Source organism: Dipodomys ordii, unplaced genomic scaffold (genome assembly GCF_000151885.1).
Source record: "Dipodomys ordii isolate 6190 unplaced genomic scaffold, Dord_2.0 Scaffold26, whole genome shotgun sequence".
NCBI classification, from domain to species: Eukaryota; Metazoa; Chordata; class Mammalia; order Rodentia; family Heteromyidae; genus Dipodomys; species Dipodomys ordii.
In genome coordinates this window covers 14,165,264-14,185,927 of record NW_012267242.1, presented here as the reverse complement: position 1 = coordinate 14,185,927, position 20,664 = coordinate 14,165,264, and the positions used below count along the sequence as shown (strand labels likewise).

The 20,664-nt window shown below is 44.0% G+C and overlaps 1 protein-coding gene across 2 annotated transcripts in view; it reads left to right on the top strand.

Annotated features, from left to right (window-relative positions):
• The window catches only part of Nup210l (nucleoporin 210kDa-like), an 89,212-nt gene that overhangs the window by 65,662 nt on the left and 2,886 nt on the right, over positions 1 to 20,664 (top strand). The window contains exons 25-37 of one of the 2 annotated variants that reach the window (XM_013015306.1): positions 412 to 591; positions 1,606 to 1,686; positions 1,774 to 1,905; positions 3,231 to 3,389; positions 6,245 to 6,336; positions 7,351 to 7,525; positions 9,652 to 9,827; positions 11,421 to 11,638; positions 13,628 to 13,764; positions 14,824 to 14,950; positions 17,767 to 17,916; positions 18,678 to 18,925; positions 20,042 to 20,246. In XM_013015306.1, the coding sequence (XP_012870760.1) occupies positions 412 to 591; positions 1,606 to 1,686; positions 1,774 to 1,905; positions 3,231 to 3,389; positions 6,245 to 6,336; positions 7,351 to 7,525; positions 9,652 to 9,827; positions 11,421 to 11,638; positions 13,628 to 13,764; positions 14,824 to 14,950; positions 17,767 to 17,916; positions 18,678 to 18,925; positions 20,042 to 20,246 (2,080 nt within the window). The remainder of the gene's footprint in view (positions 1 to 411; positions 592 to 1,605; positions 1,687 to 1,773; positions 1,906 to 3,230; positions 3,390 to 6,244; positions 6,337 to 7,350; positions 7,526 to 9,651; positions 9,828 to 11,420; positions 11,639 to 13,627; positions 13,765 to 14,823; positions 14,951 to 17,766; positions 17,917 to 18,677; positions 18,926 to 20,041; positions 20,247 to 20,664) is intronic. The other variant, XM_013015307.1, reaches the window with a different exon arrangement.

The following is a 20,664-nucleotide window of genomic DNA, read 5'->3' as shown; positions in this document are numbered from 1 at the left end:
CTCCTCCTCCTTCTCCTCCTTCTCCTCCTCCTCCTCCTCTTCCTCCTCCTCCTTCTTCTTCTTCTTCTTCCATTGCTGGGGCTTGAGCTTGGGGCCTGGGCACTGTCCCTGAGCTTCTTTTACTCAAGGCTAGCACTCTACCCCTTGAGCAACAGCCCCACTTCATGCTTTTTCTGTGTATGTGGTACTGAGGAATTGAACCCAGGGCTTCATGCATGCTAGGCAAGCATTCTACCACTCTATCACTAAGGCCCCTTCTATTTCTTCTATATGCATTTGAGTTTTTGTGAGATATCCTCTTCAAGGAAATGAGGAAAAATAAAGAAATTAGGCTGCTTCAAGAAAATGTTGAAAAGGAGATACAACTCCTCACCTATTGCCCAGGCACTTACTGGTATGTTTAAATTCCAGGTAATGTCGGAAGGCGGCCCTCAGCCCCAATCTATCATTCACTTCTCCATCAGTAATCAGACTGTGGCCAGTGTAAATAGGAGGGGGCAAGTTACAGGAAAGGTAGTTGGTACAGCTGTGGTCCATGGCACCATCCAGACAGTAAATGAAGATACTGGAAAAGTGATTGTGTTTTCCCAGGTATTCATTCTTTCCTGTGTTCTGTTCTACTCTTTTTTTTTTTTTCTTTTCTTTTGGCTAGTCCTGGGGCCTGAATGTTGTCGCTAAGCTCTTTTGCTCAAGGCTAGCACTCTACCAGTTGAAACACAGTACCACTTCTGGCTTTTTTGTGTTTAATTGGAAATAAGAAGCTCACAGACTTTCTCAACTAGGCTGGCTTTGAACTATGATCCTTAGCTCTCAGCCTCCCAAGTAGCTAGGATCACAGGTGTAAGACACCATCGCCTAGCTCTCTACTCCTTTTGAGGAATCTGTATTGAGGCATTGTAAAGGGCAAGAAGGAGGGTATTCGCAGACTAGAAATATTCTCTCTGTCCCCTTCACCTGGTATTCTCTTAACCAGACATAGAAAATGTGAAAAGTACAGAGTATTTGGCATTGTTTTAAGACATGGTTCATATTCTCAGAGATTTGAGAAGTGGGGAGTGTCAGCTGTTGGGCTTGAACTCAGGGCCTGGGTGCTGTCCCTGAGCTTTTAGGTTCAAGGCTAATGCTCTACCACTTTGAGCCACAGCAGCACTTCTGATTGGAGTTAAGAATCTTACAGACAGACTAGGAAGGTGGCTCAGTGGTAGAGTGCTTGCCTTGCATGCATGAGGCCCTGGGTTCGATTCCTCAGCACCACATAAGCAGAAAAAGCTGGAAGTGGCACTGTGGCTCGAGTGGTAGAGTGCTCGCCTCGAGCTGAAGAGCTGAAGGACAGTGCCCAGGCCCAGAATTCAGGCCCCACGACCGACCAGAAAAAAATAATAAATAAGAATCTCACAGACTTTCCTGCCTGGGCTGGCTTTGAACCGAGATCCTCAGATCCCAGCCTCCTGAGTAGCTAGGATTACAGGCATGAGGCACTGATGCCCAGCTGATATTTGTTGTTGTTACATGCAGAAAACAACACAACAAACTGGTTACCATAAGTATCCCTGTCTAGCCATGAGAAACTCCTTCCTCGCCTAACCTTTCTATCCTGATGAACAGGATGAAGTGCAAATTGAGGTTGTTCAGCTACGGGCTGTTAGGATCCTTGCAGCTGCAACTCGACTCATCACAGCCACTGAGGTCAGTATGGTGGCTGCGATCTAGTTCCTCATTCTGATAATAACAGGTGAACAGGAGATACATATATCTGTTTTTTTTTCTTTTTAGATGCCCGTTTATGTCATGGGAGTGACCAGTACTCAGACCCCCTTTTCCTTCAGCAATGCCAACCCTGGACTCACATTCCATTGGTCCATGAGCAAAAGAGATGTGTTGGATCTAGTGCCCAGGCATTCAGAGGTGTGAATTGATTCATTCTATCAGTTTAGGGATTTTGATGTTAAGTTTATTATATTTTATTGTAAGTTTTAGACTGTTTGGCTCCTTCCTTACAATATTATTACTTATCTCTTTTTTTCTTGTTCAAACTCTGGAAACTTGAAAATCATATGAAGAATCCAAATTCAAGCACTCAGATGACACTATTATTTTTAATCTGTTTATGTTTAATTATGTAGCATGTAATTATGTATTTAACATGTTTGAACAAAAACTTAATATTCATAATTATGTTTGTACTGCATGATGGGCAGTTGACATCAACAAAAAGGATGATGGAACTAGTTATGGTGACACATTACTGAAATACCAGTACTTGGAAGGTTGAATCAAGAGGATCATGAACCACTAGCACCCAATATGACTTTTTTTTTTTGTCAGTCATGGGGCTTGAACTCTGGGCCTGGGCGCTGTCCCTCAGCTCTTCAGCTCAAGGCAAGCACTCTACCACTTGAGCCACAGCGCCATTTCGTTTCCTGGTGCCTAATTGGAGATAAGAGTCTCACAGAGTTTCCTGCCTGGGCTGGCTTTGAACCACGATCCTCAGATCTCAGCCTCCTGAGTAGCTAGGATTATAGGCATAAGCCACCAGCACGAAGCCCAGTATTACTTTCTTTTCTTGGCTTAGACCAGGCATAGGGTAATTGGTTGATGAAATGGGCAACAGGAAAGAAAAAAAGAAGAGAGGACAGGAAAGATGAGAAGCAGAAATAGGCTATGAAAAGGACTTTATGCCTGGTGCTGGTGGCTCACGCCTGTAATCCTTGCTATTCAAGAGGCTGAGATCTGAGGATTGCAATTCAAGCCAGCCCTGGCAGGAAAGCCCATGAGACTCTTATCCCCAATTAACCATCAGGAAACCAGAAGTGGCACTGTGGCGTAAGTGGTAGAGCACTAGCCTTGAGCTGAAGAGCTGAGTGACGGAGCCCAGGCCCAGAGTTCAAGCCCCATGACCAAAAACAACAGCAACAACAAAACAGTGGGCTAATGACATAGCTCAAGGGTAGAACACTTGAGGCCTTGGGTTCAATATCTAGTACCACAGAAAAAGGAAAGGAAAGGGAAGGGAAATAAAGGGAAGGGAAGAAGAAGGGGAAGGGGAAAGAATAGGGAGGGGGAGGGGAAGGAAAGGAAAGGGGAAAAGAAAAGGAAAAGGAAAGGAGGGAGGGAAGGAAGGAAGTTCTAGATAGCTACCAACAACATATCTTTCCTTATTGATACAACAAAAAAGGAAAACCACAGTGTTTATTTATGAATATTTTTTAATCTGTCCTTTTGCCATCTAGGTTTTTCTGCAACTTCCAGTGGAGAATAATTTTGCCATGGTTGTCCACACAAAAGCAGCTGGCAGAACCAGTATTAAAGTCACAGTTCACTGCATTAACAATTCCTTGGGGCAATTTGAGGGAAACGTGTTAGAACTATCTGATGAAGTTCAGATTCTGGTAAGCTCTGGGCCTGGCGCTGTCTCTCGGCTCTTCAGCTCAAGGCTAGTGCTCTAACACTTGAACCACAGCGCCACTTCCAGCTTTTTCTGCTTATGTGGTGCTGAGGAATCGAACCCAGGGCCTCATGCATGCAAGGCAAGCACTCTGTCATTGAACCACCTTCCCAGCCCCAAACATCAAATCTTGTGTCTGTATATCAAAGAGAAGAAAATCACATTTTCCTAACATCTATGAAGAGCTTAGTCTGCAGGCAGTCCAAGACTGGGTTTATGTTCCTAGATGTGTTATTCTTGCTCTCCTTTCACCTCCTACATTATGAATAATGGGAAGGATTTATTTTGAGCTTCTCTTAATACATTATAATATAGCCATTTGGATATATTCACCAGTAGCATGAAATACAATCCTAACTTTGGGAAAAGCATAAGTGTATGAACAGTTACTGTATATATTCTTGAAACTTAGCTCAATGGTTGATATTGCTTTTAGAATTCAGAACACATGCCAGGTGCTAGTGATTCACACTTGTGATCCTAGCTACTCAGGAGGCTGAGACTTGAGGATCACAATTCAAATCCAGCCTGGTCAAGAAAGTCAATGAAACTCTTTTTTTTTTTGGGGGGGGGCCGGTCGTGGGGCCTGAACTCTGGGCCTGGGCGCTGTCCCTCAGCTCTTCAGCTCAAGGCTAGCGCTCTACCACTTGAGCCACAGCACCACTTCCGGCTTTTTTCTTTTTGCTTATGTGGTGCTGAGGAATCGAACCCAGGGCCTCAGGCATGCAAGGCAAGCACTCTACCACTGAGCCACCTTCCCAGCCCTCAGTGAAACTCTTATGTCCAGTAAAGTACCTAAAAAGCTATAGAACTGGGGCTGGGAAGATGGCTCAGTGGTAGAGCGCTTGCCTTGCATGCCTGAGGCCCTGGGTTCGATTCCTCAGCACCACATAAGCCAAAAGAAAAAAAGCCGGAAGTGGTGCTGAGGCTCCAGTGGTAGAGCGCTAGCCTTGAGCTGAAGAGCTGAGGGACAGCGCCCAGGCCCAGAGTTCAGGCCCCACGATCAGACCCAAGAAAAAAATTTAAAAAAAAAAAAAAAGCTATAGAACTGTGGCTCAAGTGGTAGAGTGCTAGTCTTGAGCCAAAAAACTTCAGGGACAGTACCCAATCCTTGAGTTCAAGCTCCAGGACTAGCACCAACAAAAGAAAAGAAGCCAGGCACCTGTAATCCTAGCTATTCAGGAGGCTGAGATCTGAGGATGACAGTTCAAAGCCAGACGGGGGCCAGGCACTGGTGACTCATGCCTGTAATCAAGGGGCTGACATCTGAGGATCAAGGTTCACAGCCAGCCTGAGCAGGAAAGTTCATGAGACCCTTATCTCCAATACACCACTCAGAAAATCAGAAGTAGTGCTGTCTCAAGTGGTAGAGTGCTCACCTTGAACTGAAGAGCTGAGGGACAGTGCCAGGCCCAGAGTTCAAGCCCTATAACTGACAAAAAAAAGAAAAAAAAAAGCCAGACTGGGCAGGAACAGCCATTGAGACTCTTTTGACCATTCCTGGGGCTTGAATTCAGGGCCCGGGCACTGTCTTGAGCTTCTTTTACTCAAGGCTAGCACTCTACCATTTGAGTCACAGCGCCACTTCCAGCTTTTCCTGTATATCAAACCCAGGGCTTCTTGCATGCTAGGCAAGCACTCTACCACTAAGCCACATTCCCAGCCTGAGATCCCTTATTTCCAATTAAATCACAGAAAAATCCAGAAGTGGCTCTGTAGCTCAAATGGTAGATCACTTTCCTTGAGCAAAAGGAGCCCAGGGACAGTGCCCAAGCCCAGAACCAGGAAAATAATAACAATAATAATAATAACAACAAGAAAAGAATTCAGAAGACAAATTGCCATTTTTATGAGGCGAATTAATTTTCCTAGCTCTGAATCTGGGGCTGATTTTCTTCTACTTCTTTTTTTTTTCTTTTTCTCTCTTCCCTTTATTTTGATTTTGGTTCTGTAATTAACTGTAGGGAAGAGGAAAGGACACTTTACTAGCAAGTGAAAGAACTGGATGATGTCCCTTGATAATTTGTTTTTGTCAGTTGTGAGTCTTGAATTCAGGTCCTAAGTGCTTTCCCTGAGCTTTTTTACTCAGGACTAGTGCTCTACCACTTTGAGTCACTGTACCACTTCTGGTTTTCTGGTGATTAATTGGAGATAAGACTCTCACAGGGACTTTCCTGTCCAGGCTGGCTTTGAACTGTGATCTTTAGATCTCAGACTCCTGAGTAGCTAGGATTATAGGCATGTGCCTGGTCTTTGATAATTTAGATTACTAGATCTAAAATTAGAAAATACAATATTTCACTCCTAAATAACATACAGGGTATAGTAAGTGTAAAACTTAGCATATGACCAATCCTTCAATCAAAAGCGGGGCTAATATTAGGTTATATATTCTGAATGCCTATATATTTTTAAAATCCTTGCTCCATTTTGATAAGGATTTTAGACTAATTAGAAGTCAGAAATATTGTTGACTTATATTAGCAGGAATGGAGAACCTTTTGAATATTTAAAACATCATTAAGGATCAAATTATCATAGGGGAGGAACCACACCAAGTCAATGAAAAGTATGTGTGTGTGTGTGTGTGTGTGTGTGTGTGTGTGTGTTGTGTGTATGTGTGGCCCATTATCTACCAAATGGTTTCTTGGCTTTATATAGTCTGAGGGCTGGACATTGCCCATCCCTGATAGTTTTCATTTATTTAGCATTTAATCATTTTCAAGTTATACTAAAGTCCATGTGAGTAAGCCATAATCTGGCTTTTCTAGAACTGAGAAAAACATTGTTTTATTGTAGGTGTTTGAAAAACTCCAACTTTTCTATCCAGAATGCCAACCTGAGAAAATTCTAATGCCTATGAATTCTCAGCTCAAACTCCACACCAACAGGTAAGGGAAAGAGAGAAGGAAGGGCAAAGTTCTAACCTGAAGTGTCTCTTTAAAAATTACAAATAGAGGGCTGGGAATGTGGCTTAGTGGTAGAGTGCTTGTCTAACATACATGAAGTACCATATAAACAGAAAAAGCCAGAAGAGGCGCTGTGGCTCAAGTGGTGGAGTGCTAGCCTTGAGCAATAGAAGCTCAGGGGCAGTGCCCATGCCCAGAGTTCAAGCCCCAGTACTGGCAGAAAAAAAAATTACAAATAGAGCCAGGCAGCTGTGGGCTCACACCTGTTATCTTGCTAAAATCTGATAAAAGCCTCTTACACAGCAGCAGTTACCTGTGCCTAAGCACTGGTTATTCCTTTTTTTTTTTTTCCTCGCCTGGCCTGGGGCTTGAATTCAGGACTTGGGTGCTATACCTGAACTTTTTTGCTCAAGGCTAGTACTTTTAACACTTTGAGCCAAAATGCCACTTCTGATTTTCTGGTGATTAATTGGAGATAAGAGTTTCAAGAACTTTCCTGCCTGGGCTGATTTCCAACTGCAATCTTCAGCTCTCAGCCTGTTGAGTAGTTAGGATTATAGGTCTGAGCCACCAGCACCCGACTACATTTCTTTTTGGGAAATGTCACCACTTGTTTTGCTCTCTCCTAGTTCAAAGACAGACTTTACCTAAAAAACAACCATGTGGAAACTGCAAGCAGTTTCCTGGAACACAGATTCAAACAATAGTCCCTGTAATCTTCAGTTCTTTCCCTCCTGATTAGATAGGTCCCCAAAGAGTTTTTTGTTTTTTTGGTCGGTCGTGTGGCCTGAACTCTGTGCCTAGGCGCTCTCTCTCAGCTCTTTAGCTCAAGGCTAGCACTTCACCACTTAAGCCACAGCACCACTTCTAGCTTTTTCTGCTTATGTGGTGCTGAGGAATCGAACCAAGGGCCTAATGCATGCAAGGCAAGCACTCTACCACTGAGCCACCTTCCCAGCCCCCAAAAGAGTTCTACTTGCTCCATTTGTTTCCTAGGGAAGGGGCTGCCTTTGTGAGCTCCCGAGTTCTCAGGTGCTTTCCTAACTCATCTGTCATTGAAGAGGATGGTGAAGGACTCCTGAAAGCTGGTTCCATTGCAGGTACTGCTGTGTTGGAAGTCACTTCTATAGAACCTTTTGGAGTCAACCAAACAACCATCACTGGGGTACAGGTAAGTTGAGGGATCTACTCAAATAAAAGGGATACCGGGTGCTAGTGGCTCACGCCTGTAATCCTAGCTATTCAGGAGGCTGAGATCTGAGGATCATGTTTGAAGTCAACCCTGGCAGGAAAGTCTGTGAGCCTCTTATTACCAATAAATCACTAAAAAAAAGCCAGAAGTAGAACTGTGGCTCAAGTGATAGGGTGCTAGCTTTGAGTAAAAGAAGCTCAAGGACAGTGCTAAGGCCCTGATTTCAAGCTCCAGAACCAGCAATAAATAAATAAACAAAATAAGCTGGAGTTACATAGCTCAGTGATAGATTGATTGCCTAGCATGCACAAGGTCTGATCCCCAGTACACTACAATACAGCACAAATAAAACTAAAAAGAGTGCCAGTAGTTCACATCTGTAATGCTAGCTACTCAGGAGGCTCAGATCTTAGGATCGAGGTTCGAAGCTAGCCTAGGCAGGAAAGTCTTTGAAAGTTTTACCTCTAGTTAACCACCAAAAAAGCCAGAGGTGGAGCTGTGGCTCAAGTGGTAGTGTGCCAGCCTTCAGCAAGATAGCTAAAGGACAGTATCCAGGCCTTGAGTTTAAGCCCCAGTACTAGCACACACACACACATACACAACCAACTCAAAAAGGAATAAGATGGCTTTTAAGGGACAGGTTTCCTTTGTGTTTTGCTGCTGTTGTTTGGATTTTGTTTTGTTTTGTTTTTCATCCTGGTACTGGGGTTTGATCTCCAGGCCTCATGCACTCATTTGGCTTTTTTGTTTGCTTTTCGGTTGTGGGGCCTGAACTGTGGGCGCTTGTTTCTGAGTTTTCAGCTCAAGGCTAGCACTCTACCACTTGAGCCACAACACCACTTCCGCTTTTTCTGCTTATGTGGTGCTGAGTAATCGAACCCAGGACCTCAAGTACTCTACCACTGAGCGACCTTCCCAGCCCCTCATTTGGCTTTTTGGCTCTTGGCTGGTACTCTACTACTTGAGCCATACCTTACTTCTGGTGTTTTGCTAATTAAGTAGTGGTAAGAGTCTCTCAGATTTTTCTTCCCAGACTGTTTTTGAGCCAGGACCCTCAGATCTCAGCTTTCTGAGTAGCTAGTATTTGTGTAATCCACTTGTTCCAGATCAAATTTATTTATTTTTGCCAGTCTTGGGGCTTGAACTCTGGGCTTGGATGCTGTCCCTAAGCTTTTGTGCTCAAGGCTAGCGCTCTACCACATGAGCCACAGCACCACTTCTGGCCTTTTGTGTTTATGGGGTACTGAGGAATTGAACTCAGGGCTTCATGCATGGTAGGCAAGCACTCTACTGCAAAGCTGCATTCCCAGCCTGTTTCCTTTGTTAAGAGCTAGAAAGCCACCGGCGCCCAGGCCCATAGTAAATCTGATAGTCAACTGTTTTCCTCAAAAACTTTCAGGTTCTCTTTACTGACCAGTTCTAAAAATAGCCAGGATTAGCGGGGCACTGATGGCTCATGCCTATAACCCTACCTACTCAGGAGGTTGAGATCTGAGGATCATGGTTCAAAGCCAGCTGAGGCAGGAAAGTTCAAGAGACTTATCTCCAATTAACCACCTGAAAACTGGAAGTGGCGCTGGGGTTCAAGTAGTAGAGCACTTGCCTTGAGCTGAGGAGCTCAGGGACAGTGCCCAAGCCCAGAGTTCAAGCCACCCACCCCCCTCAAAAAAAAAAAAAAAAAAAAAAGAGCCAGGCTCCTGGGACACTAGTGGCTCATGCTTATCTGTAATCTTAGCTACTCAGAAGGCGGAGATCTAAGGATTGTTTTTCTAAGGCAGCCCAGGCAGGAAAATCCATGACACTCTAATCTCCAGTAAACTACTCAGGAAAAGCCAGAAGTGGAGCTGTAGCTCTAGTGGTAGAAAGGTAGCCTTGAGAAAAAAAATCTTAGGGACAGCACTCAGGCCCTGAGTTCAAGGTCCAGGACTACACATAAAAGTAGCTAGTACCAGTAATAATAAACATTCCTATGCTGTATCTTTTCACTATGTTATTTTCTACAGAAGAGGAATACTACTCCAATTTATCAGATTATAAATCTTAGAATATGCCAAGAGTTCTTTTCCAATGTACCCTTCTCTGTACTACATTTTTATCTCCCCCAGGTAGCACCAGTGACCTACCTCCGAATGAGCAGCTACCCCAGACTATACACAACCCAAGGAAGGACCCTATCAGCCTTTCCCTTGGGCATGTCTGTCACTTTCGTTGTTCAGTTCTATAATAGCATTGGAGAAAAATTCCACACTCACAATACTCAGCTTTATCTGGCTCTGAACAGGTATGAAAGTAAAAAAGGAATGTTGTTTCCGCTGTCATAGAAATCTTGCAAGTTAGGCCAGTATTATTTAGAGGCCTCAATAAATTTCTTTCAAACTCCTAACTTGTAATCTAATCTTTATTTCTTCTTTTGAAACAAAAAAATGGAGCGGACCAGGTGGTACATGTCTGTAATCCTAGAACTTAAAAGGCAGATGCAGAAAGACTATGAATCTAAGACCAACCTGAACTACATACATAGCAAGGTTCTGTCTCAAAAAAAATAAATTGTTTTTAGCGTTACTGGTGAAATCTCAGTTTTCTTCAGCACTGAGTGGCCTTACTGAACATATTAATGTATTAATATACTGACCAGGCCTGTACTTGCTTATTCTCTGTTGAAGAATTCTCTCAACTTCTTTTTTGTGTGTGTGACAGTCTTTCTATATAGCACAAGCCAGTCTTAAACTTACTGCATAGTCCATATTGGCCTAGAACTTGTGTTCTTCCTGCCTCAGCTTCCTGAGGAGTGGGACAACTGTATACCACCTCCACACCCAGTATCCCAGTATAGCTATAATGATGGCACCACCGTGTGTGTGTGTGTGTGTGTGTGTATGTGTGTGTGTGTGTTGGTACTAAGGCTTGCATTCAAGGTCTGGGCACTGTCCCTGAGCTTTTTTGCCCAAGGCCAGAATTTTACCACTTGAAACACAGCTCCTCTTCCAGCTATTTGCTCATTAATTAAAGTCTCACAGACATTCCTGCCAAAATTAGCTTTAAACTGAGATCCTCAGGCTGCAAATGTGGCTCAGTGGTAGAGTGCTTGCTTAGCATGCATGAAGCTCTGGATTCGATTCCTCAGTACTACATACACAGAAAAAGCAGGAAGTGGCGCTATGGCTCAAGAGGTAGAGTGCTAGCCTTGAGCAAAAAAAGCTCAGGGAAAGCGCCCAGGCCCTGAGTTCAAGCCCCAAGACTGACCCAAAAAAAGAAAATCAAGTCACTCAAGGGTGGCTTGTGGTTCATGCCTGTCATCCTAGCTACTCAGAAGGCTGAAATATTAGTATCATGGTTTGAAGTCAGATGGAGCAGGCAAGTACGTGAAACTCCAATTATCCACCAGAAAACTCAAGTGGCATTGTGGCTCAAAATGGTAAAGGTTACCTGATTAAAAAAAATTGTTTTAGCCCGGCGCTGGTGGCTCACGCCTGTAATCCTAGCTACTCAGGAGGCTGAGATCTGAGGATCACAGTTCAAAGCCAGCCCAGGCAAGAAAGTCTGTGAGACTCTTATCTCCAATAAACCACCAGAAAACCAGAAGTGGTGCTGTGGCTCAAGTGGTAGAGTACTATCCTTGAGCTGAAGAGCTGAGGGACAGCACCCAGGCCCAGAGTTCAAGTCCCACAACCAACAACAACAAAAAATGTACTGGGACCTTCCCCCAAACTGTTTCCTATCTATTTTCTCTTTACAGACATTCTTGTTTGTGTCTATTTTGCAGTACAGAGAATGGAACTCAGTAGGCGTGTACATACCAGCCACGCACCCTACCATTGAGCTACAGCTTCAGCCATTCTTGTCAGAAATATCTACCTCTCATGTCTAATTTCAGAGATGACTTGCTGCTTATTGGACCAGGCAACAGGAATTATACTTACATGGCCCAAGCCGTGAACAAAGGGGTGACCCTCGTGGGGCTCTGGGACCGGAGACATCCAGGCATGGCAGATTACATCCCTGTTGCTGTAGAACATGCCATTGAACCAGACACCAATCTTACCTTTGTTGGGGATGTCATCTGCTTCAGTACTCACCTTGTCAACCAGCATGGTCTGTATACTTTCCCCTTCTCAAAACCACAATTCATAGTTTTAAGGACTCAAAGGCAACTAATCCTTAAGAGAATTTTTCTTCTAAATTATCTAAAATCTAGGCTTTGATGAGCAACACTCAATGCTTTTGAGTGTTTAAGTACTTAGTCCTGTTAACTGATAACTGTTTAGTGACTAGACTACTTGTCTCCACAGCCAATTAGAAGTCACTACTGAGCACATAGTCCCACTATTATATAAAGCAGATAATGTAGGATGTGCTTTCTCCTTCATTCTGCGCTCTTTTTGTTTTATGAGTGTGTGTGCTGGTACTAGGTCTTGAACTCAAGGCCTCATGCTTGACCTTTTTTACTTAAGGTTGACATCAATTACATATTTTGAACTTGAATACACAGGGAGCTATACTATTGAGCCGTCAACTACTCCAATCCTGGAATAGTTCCCTTGAAAGCACTTACTACTGTGTGTACTCCATAGCCAGTGAGCTTACTTAACCAGTAGTCCCTATGATCATAAATCTCTTATCAGGGGCTGGGAAGGTGGCTCAGTGGTAGAGCGCTTGCCTTGCATGCCTGAGGCCCTGGGTTTGATTCCCCAGCACCACATAAGCAAAAAGAAAAAAAAGCCGGAAGTAGTGCTATGGCTCAAGTGGTGGAGTGCTAGCCTTGAGCTGAAGAGCTGAGGGACAGCGCCCAGGCCCAGAGTTCAGGCCCCACGACTGGACCCAAAAAATAAATAAATCTCTTATCAGTGAAGCATCTTTACAGTAGCAAGGATGGTCCCTGAGTCTTCCATTCTGGAATTTGAGAGCACGTCCCAAATACATATCATTTTGGATGAAGAAGCAAAAAGGCCACAGGTTAGGATCAGTAATCCGGTAGCTGAGTAATCTAACCATCCTTGGCATTCCTTTGTGGCCTTGACTTCAACTAAAATGAACAAATCCTCCCACCAGCTGTCACTGACTTCTTCCCAGGAACAGTCAATAAGTCAAGACACAGTCATACTTAGCAGGGTCTCTATGAAACTTAATCATTAAATTTATCCTGAGCTGGGCCTTCAGTGGCTCACGCCTATAATCCTAGCTACTCAGATGGCTGAGATATGAGGATCACGGTTCAAAGCCAACCCTGGCAGGAAACTCTGTGAGACTCTTATCGCCAATAAACCACCAGAAAACCTGAAATGGTGCTGTGGCTCAAGTGGTAGAGCACTAGGCTTGAGCTGAAGAGCTGAAGGACAGTGCCCAGGGCCAGAGTTCAAGCCCCATGACCAACCCAAGAAAAAAAAAATTGTCCTGAGCTGGGCATCGGTGGTTCACACCTGTTATCCAAGCAACTCAGGAGGCTGAGATCTGAGGATTGCAGTTTGAAGTCAGCCTGGGTAAAAAAGTCCCATGGGACTCTTATCGCCAATAAACTACTCAAAAAAGCCAAAAGTGGGGCTGGGAAGTTGGCTCAGTGGCAGAGTGCTTGCCTCGCATGCATGAGAACCTGGGTTCGATTCCTCAGCACCCCAAAAGCAGAAAAAAGCCTGAAGAGGCGCTGTGGCTCAAGTGGTAGGGCGCTAACCTTCAGCTGAAGAGTAGAGCAACAGTGCCCAAGGTCAGAGTTCAGCCCCCCTGACCAACAACAAAAAAAAAGCAAAGTGGCACTGTGGCTCAAATGGTAGAACATTAGCTTTGAGCCAAACAGGCCCAGGGACAGTGCTCAGGCCCTAAATCCAAGCCTCAGGACCAGGAAAAAAAAAAATTAAATCCTGTACATGATCTGTTTTTTTCCTAGGAACAGTTACATCTTCTAATAAGTAGCTCTTTTCATGATGCTGAATGTCAGCAGGTAGATTTTTGTCGTTCTGATGCAAACTAACAAGTTGGATGTTCTTGCTGGGAAGAGATATCTGAGTTCTTGAAAATAATATGGTCTTGGTCTACAGATTTGGAGTTTGAATAAGGTTAGAGCCACGTGCTTTCTCCTGCTTTTCCTAGGTGAGCCTGGGATATGGATGATCTCTGCTGACAGTATTCTACAGACAGACACTGTCACTGGAGTAGGCATAGCCAGGAGCCCAGGAACTGCAACAATTTTTCATGACATCCCAGGAGTAGTGAAAACATACAGAGAGGTATATTTTCAAGTCAAGTATATTGAAGAGGCTAGGGTTACTATATTCATGTGTTGGGAATATGCACATAGAAAACACATCTTAGGAAATACATTCACATAACAAATACAAAGCCAGTGGACAAACTTTATTAGAACATTAACAGTGCTTAGTATTCTTCACCAGAAAAATAACTAATCTGATTTAAGAGATCATTGTGGCTAATGGTTGATATTAGATTGTAGAAGCAAAGGCAAACGTCAAAAAACCATCTGGGAGTCTACTGCAGTACTAGAGGTGACATATGATCGTAGACCAGGAGGGAAGTATGCACAAGGCCCTGGATTGGATCCCCCAACCATACCCATACAGCCACCACCACCACCACCATCAAAGCACAAAAGTGAAGACTAGGATACTCCGTGTAGTACTTACCTGACTTAGACAAGGGCCTACGTTGCATCCCCAGAACATGAGGGCTGGCCACTGCTGACTCAGCCTATAATCCTAGCTACTCACGAGGCTGATATCTGATGATCACAGTTCAAAGCTAGGCTAGGCAGGAAAGTCCCTGTGAGACTCTTTTTTTTTTTTTGGCGGGGGGGTCCGGTTGTGGGGCCTGAACTCTGGGCCTGGGTGCTGCCCTCAGCTCTTCAGCTCTAGAGATTAGAAAATATTTCTTCCCAGGGCTGGGAAGGTGGCTCAGTGGTAGAGCGCTTGCCTTGCATGCCTGAGGCCCTGGGTTCGATTCCTCAGCACCACATAAGCAAAAAGAAAAAAGCCGGAAGTGGTGCTGTGGCTCAAGTGGTAGAGCGCTAGCCTTGAGCTGAAGTGCTGAGGGACAGCGCCCAGGCCCAGAGTTCCGGCCCCACGACCGGACCCAAAAAAAAAAAAAAAAAAAAAAAAAAAAATATTTCTTCCCAAAAGTAAACAAACTTTGTGGTATTCATATATGTGGTCCTAAGAAAGGTTAGCTCGTATGTACTAAACAGATGCTCTGGTTAACATAAGTTATGAGGGGTGGAGAGGAAGGGAACCAAATCTTTTTTAAAAAAAGTTTTTCTTTTGGTTTTCTGACAGGTAATAGTCAATGCATCATCAAGACTAATGCTTAGTTACGATCTCAAGACTTACCTCACCAATACCCCTAATTCAACTGTATTCAAACTCTTCATTACCACTGGCAGAAATGGTGTCAATCTCAAAGGTCAGGAATCTCTTCATAAGTCTAAATGATTGTCTCCATGTTTCCCTCCTCTCAGTATTTACCTTTTTAGATTAATAATGTAAATGTTTAATTTTAAAATTGATTACTTTTTGTTGTTGTTGTTGGTCACGGGGCTTAACTCTGGACCTGGGCACTTCCCTGAGCACTTCAGCTCAATGTGAGAGCTCTACCACTTGAGCCATAACACCACTTCCAGTTTTCTGGTGGTTACTTGGAGATAAGACGTTCCTGCCCAGGCTGGCTTTGAACCATGATCCTCAGATCTCAGCCTCCAGAGTAGGATTACAGGCATGAGCCACCAGCACTGGCTGATTACTTCTTGATGAATAAATCACAGAGTGATAAGAGGCCTCAGAAGTTTTTGTGATCCTGGGAATGAAACCCACAGCCTTATACATGTTAGGAAAGAGCTTTACCACTGACCTATACCCCCAGACAGATTAGGTGGGAGTTTGTTTTTTTTATGCCAGTCCTCGGGCTTGAAATTTGCTGGTTGTTTTGAAGTTTTGTGAGCTGGCTTCAAACTGTGATCCTCTGGATATCAGCCCCTTGAACAGCTAGGATCACAGGTATGAGATACCAGCCCTTAGCAACAGTGGTTATCTTTTTGTTGTTGTTGTTGTTGTGGGGCTTGAACTCTGGGCCTGGGCACTATCCCTGCACTCTTCAGCTCAAAGCGAGCAATCTACTGCTTGAGCCACAGCTCTACTTCACTACTTCCGATTTTCTAGTGGTTTATAGGAGAAAAGTCTCACAGACTTTCCTGCCCCAGCTGGCTTTGAACTGTGATCCTCAGATCTCAGCCTCCTGAGTAGCTAAGATTATAGGCATGAGCCACCGGCACCCAGTAGCAGTGGTTATCTTTGTGCCTGTCCTGGGGCTTGAACTCAGGGCCTGAGCATTGTCCCTGAGCTTCTTTTGCTCAAGGCCAGCACATTACTACTTGATCTGCAGCTCTACTGCCAGCTTACACTTTTACAGGCTGGCTTTAAACTGCAATCCTCATACCTTGGCCTCTTGAGTAGCTAGGATTACAGGCAAAGCCACCAGTGTTTGGCAGATCTTCAGGGTTTTTGATTTTTGGGGGTTTTTTTTGGTAGGGGGGCCCAGTCATGAGGCCTGAACTCTGGGCCTGGGTGCTGTCCCTTAGCTCTTCAGCTCAAGGCTAGCCCTCTGCCACTTAAGTCACAGTGCCACTTCCAGCTTTTTCTGCTTATGTGGTGCTGAAGAATTGAACCCAGGGCCTTATGCATGCAAGCAAGCACTCTACCTCTGAGCCACCTTCCCAGCCCGTTCTTCAGGTTTTAATAGATTTTTAAATACAGAGATTTATTAAGTCCAAGATAAGGCCTAGGAAATCATTTTAAGGCTTTTTTCTAGAGTTGAGATTTTTTGGACTGTTATATATGGAATGATTTTGCTTAACATTGGTTTGTTTTGCTCTTCAGTTGTTATTACCCTGCTTAATTGGGAGAAAAAAATTGGATATGGTAGCATATTCCTGTAATCCAGCACTGGGAAGTCCAAGGAAGAAGGATCTCAAGTGGCTCAGATGTGTTGTTCAGACTATAAGGGAGGCAGAGATCAAAAGGAGAAAGGTTCAATGCCAGACAGAGCAAAAAAGTCTGAGTCCCATCTCAGCCAATAGTTGGGCATTGTGGCAATGCTATGTAAGAAGTATACAAGGATTGTAGTCCAGGCTAACCTGGGCATAAACTCCAAATCCTATCCCAAAAATAATTACAACAATAAGGGCAAGAGGCATGGCCAAAGCTTTGTGCTTGTCTAACAAGCACACAAGGCACTCAGTTCTAACCCCAGTACTGGGGAAAAAAAAAACCAAAAAACACTAAAATGAGTCGAATCCAGGCATGGTAACATATGCCTGCAATACAAGGACCAATTTCCAGCCTGGGCTATCTAGTGGGACCCTGTAAAGGGACGGGGATGGGGGTGGGGGGGCGGGAGGGCACCCTGTATGTGGCAGGGGACAGAACCCTAATAGATTCTGGATCCTATGCTAGGAATTTTTATACATTTTATATCACTCATCTTGTTCTGTAGTAATTACCTTCATTCTTAAGGATGAGATAAGAGCATGGTTAGGAGCAAGAACTTGTACAAGGTAGCAATTAACCAGTGGTAGAAACGTCTATTTCAAAGTACACCATTGGAAGTACAGATGTGGCTCAAGTGGCAGCATGCCAGCCTTCAGTTAAAAAAAAGCCTGGTAAGAACAAGGCCTTGAGTTCAAGCCCTAGCGCGCACACACACACACACAGTTCATGCTATTTGTCATCCCCTTTTCCATAAAAGATTAAGAAACACATGGTGGGGGCAGTATAGGTTCTGGGGCTTAAATTCAAGGCCTGGGTTCTGGGCTTAAATTCAAGGCCTGGACATTGTCTCTGAGCTTTTTTGCTGAAGGCTAACCACCTAACCACAGCTTTACTTCTGGCTTTCTGGTAGTTAATTGAGTCTCAGATTTTCCTGCATTGGCTGGCTTCATACCATCATCTTCAGATCTCAGTTGTGAGCCACCCACATCTGGTGCCTCCCCTTTTATCTGAATGTAGCTCAATGTCTGCCTGGGCAAAACTAGACTGCAATGCCACAGTTCCCTCACAGCTAATACTGCAGGCATGTGATTTAGTGCCCAACTTTTTATTGGATGAGATGAGATCTCAAGTTGGCCTTTGAACCATGATCTTCCCATAATCAGCCCCACAAGTAAGTAGTGCCCTACTGGACCTAATTGCTTTACACATGGTTAGTGATTTCTTTTTGCTCCTTAGGATCCTGTACCCCAAGACAGGCATCAGCAATTACAAAAATACTTCTTCCAGAGACGCTCATGTTATGTCATGTGCAGTTTAGTAATACTTTGCTAGACATTCCAGCAAGTAAAGTCTTTCATGTTCATTCAGACTACAGCATGGAGAAAGGTGGGATCCAGTAGTTTTCTCCTTATTTACCTGTGTGTACAACTATCACTTGTGTTATCTGACATGAAACTATGGCCATTTTTGTTCAATCTGTTGAACAAAATGGATTGAACCATCTCACCAGCATGCAACACTGTTAAATGATTGTTTCTGAACTGCAGGCTATTCCAAGCAAAAGAGTAGTATTACCAAGTGGAATGTAGAGATGGGTATAACTTTTAAGATGCCTTGATATAAATCACTTGACCTAAAATTAAGATGTCAAATGTAAAGCACTGGCAGGATAGTGCTCACTGGTCTTTAATCATAGCCCATTGTGAAACTAGTCAAAGTAAAGCTTTTAGCTTAGTGTAAGAGTACTTGCCCAGCACGAGACCCTATCAGCTACACACAGGCACACAAAAACACCGTTACATAGGAAAGTGATTATTCTCAAGTCCTTCACTGCCCTGTCTGTACCATCTTACATGGCATTTTGACTTACTGGTAATGGCACCATTATACATCCTGTGGGATTGTTTTTTCCTTTGGGTTAGTTTTCATACAACTGAAAGCTCAAGAGAGATGCACATTTCCTCTTGAACTTGGCATTTCCTTTAAGCCTCTGGGCTTTTCCTGCTGTTTTTTTTCTTATTTTTGTCAAGGTGATATATAGAGGGCTTTCAGTTATGTAAGGTAATGAGTACATTTCTTGTCCACCTTCTTACCCCTTCCTCCAATTTTCTCCTACCCTTCCACCCAATTTTCCTTATTTATTTCAGGGGTTTATGTCTGCCTTATCAAGGTCCGTCCACAATCAGAGGAGTTGCTCCAGGCCCTCAGTATGGCTGATACATCAGTCTATGGGTGGGCAACACTGGTCAGTGAACGTGGCAAGAATGGAATGCAAAGAATCCTCATTCCTTTCATCCCAGCCTTTCACATTAACCAGTCAGAACTGACTCTTAACCACAAAGACACTGGGGAGATAAAAGTATTGGGAGTGGACAGAGTTCTTGAAAACCTAGAGGTATGTTTCCCTCTAAACCAAAATAGGGATTTGAAATTCATTCTCATTCCATGGTTAAAATTACTAGGTTACCTAATTTAAAAATTATCAGGGTTTTTTTTTCTTTTCTTTTTCTGCCAGTTCTGGGACTCAAACTCAGGGCCTGGACATTGTCCCTGAGCTTCTTTGGCTCAAGGCTAGCACCACTTGAGCCACAGTCCCACTTCGGGCTTTTTCTGTGTATGTGGTACTGAGGAATCGAACCCAGGGCTTCTCATGCATGCTAGGCGTGCACTCTACTGCTGAGCCACCTTCCCAGCCCGAGGAATTTTTTGTGTAATGCCCTAGGGACTGAACTCTAAGGGTCTTATAGTCTTGCTTAGCTTCTTTTGCGCTAGGCTGGTACTATGCCAGCTGGAAATGTATTTCCAGCAGTTTGACTGGAAGAGTGAGACTTTTCTGCCATAACTGGCTTAGATCTCAGTCTCCTGATTAGCTAAGACTACAGGTGTAAGCAAACTATTCTGAAGCTGACATCTGATAGCAGCAAGCAGAAGCCAGTAGGGCAGACAAATCCTTAAGACTGGGCTACAATTTACTAGCAAAAAGCTAGAAATAGATTTTTTTTTGGGGGGGGGTCCGGTCGTGGGGCCTGAACTCTGGGCCTGGGCACTATTCTTCAGCTCAAGGCTAGTGCTCTACCACTTGAGCCACAGCACCACTTCCGGCTTTTTTCTTTTTGCTTATATGGTGCTGAGGAATCGAACCCAGGGCCTCATGCATGCAAGGCAAGCGCTCTACCACTGAGCCACCTTCCCAGCCCCTAGAAATAGATGGTTTTTGACTCAAGAGAGTTGAGTGCTACATGAGTTGAAAACGCTGGAGCAGAAGATGCCGAGTCAAGAGAGTTTAGTGCTACATGTGAGTTGAAAAAGCTGGAGTGGAAGATGCTGAGTTCAAGCTCTAGTACTGCCACGCACGCGCACACTCATGAAAACTTGTTCCCTTCACAATTGAGGTTACTCAGGCTAACCTTTAAATCAACTGTGAGCTGGATAGCTAGAAATAGACCTTAATTCCTGTATAAAATTCAAATACACTGATTCTTCTTTCAATTTTTTTTACCTTTTCTCCAAGGTTTTCCCTAGCTCCCCTTTTCTACAGGTCTCTGGCCACAAGCACTCTCCCTTCACACCAGGCCTGGATATCTACCTGGTAAGAGTTGTCAACTTCACTGCCTTCCAGCAGATGGAATCCCCTGTTTTCATTAATATTTCCTGTGCACTCACCAAACAAAGTGAGGCTGTGGTAGTGAGAGCCATGAAGGATAAATCTAGTAAAGGTAAGTATGGGGATGCCCAATGTGTAGTTTTGCCAGTCCTGGGGCTTCAACTCAGGGCTTGGGCACTGTCCCTGAGCTTTTTTGTTCAAGGCTAGCACTCTACCAGTTGAGCCACAACCCTCCTTCCAGTAAGAATGTCACTTTCATGCACAGGCTATTTAATCTGGGTGGTAAGTCTATTATTCAGTTTTGCTAATAGAAAACAATCACTTGGGAAAACTACTGAATATGGCTAGATTTTATGCTAGTAATACTAAGAGGTGGGTATAGTGACAAAGGCCTATAATCCTAACATTAAGGGAACTGCCATGATTAGCATGTCCGCTTGGGATACCCAGAAAGACCTATCTCAAAAAAATAAAATAGGGCTGGGAAGGTGGCTCAGTGGTAGAGCGCTTGCCTTGCATGCCTGAGGCTC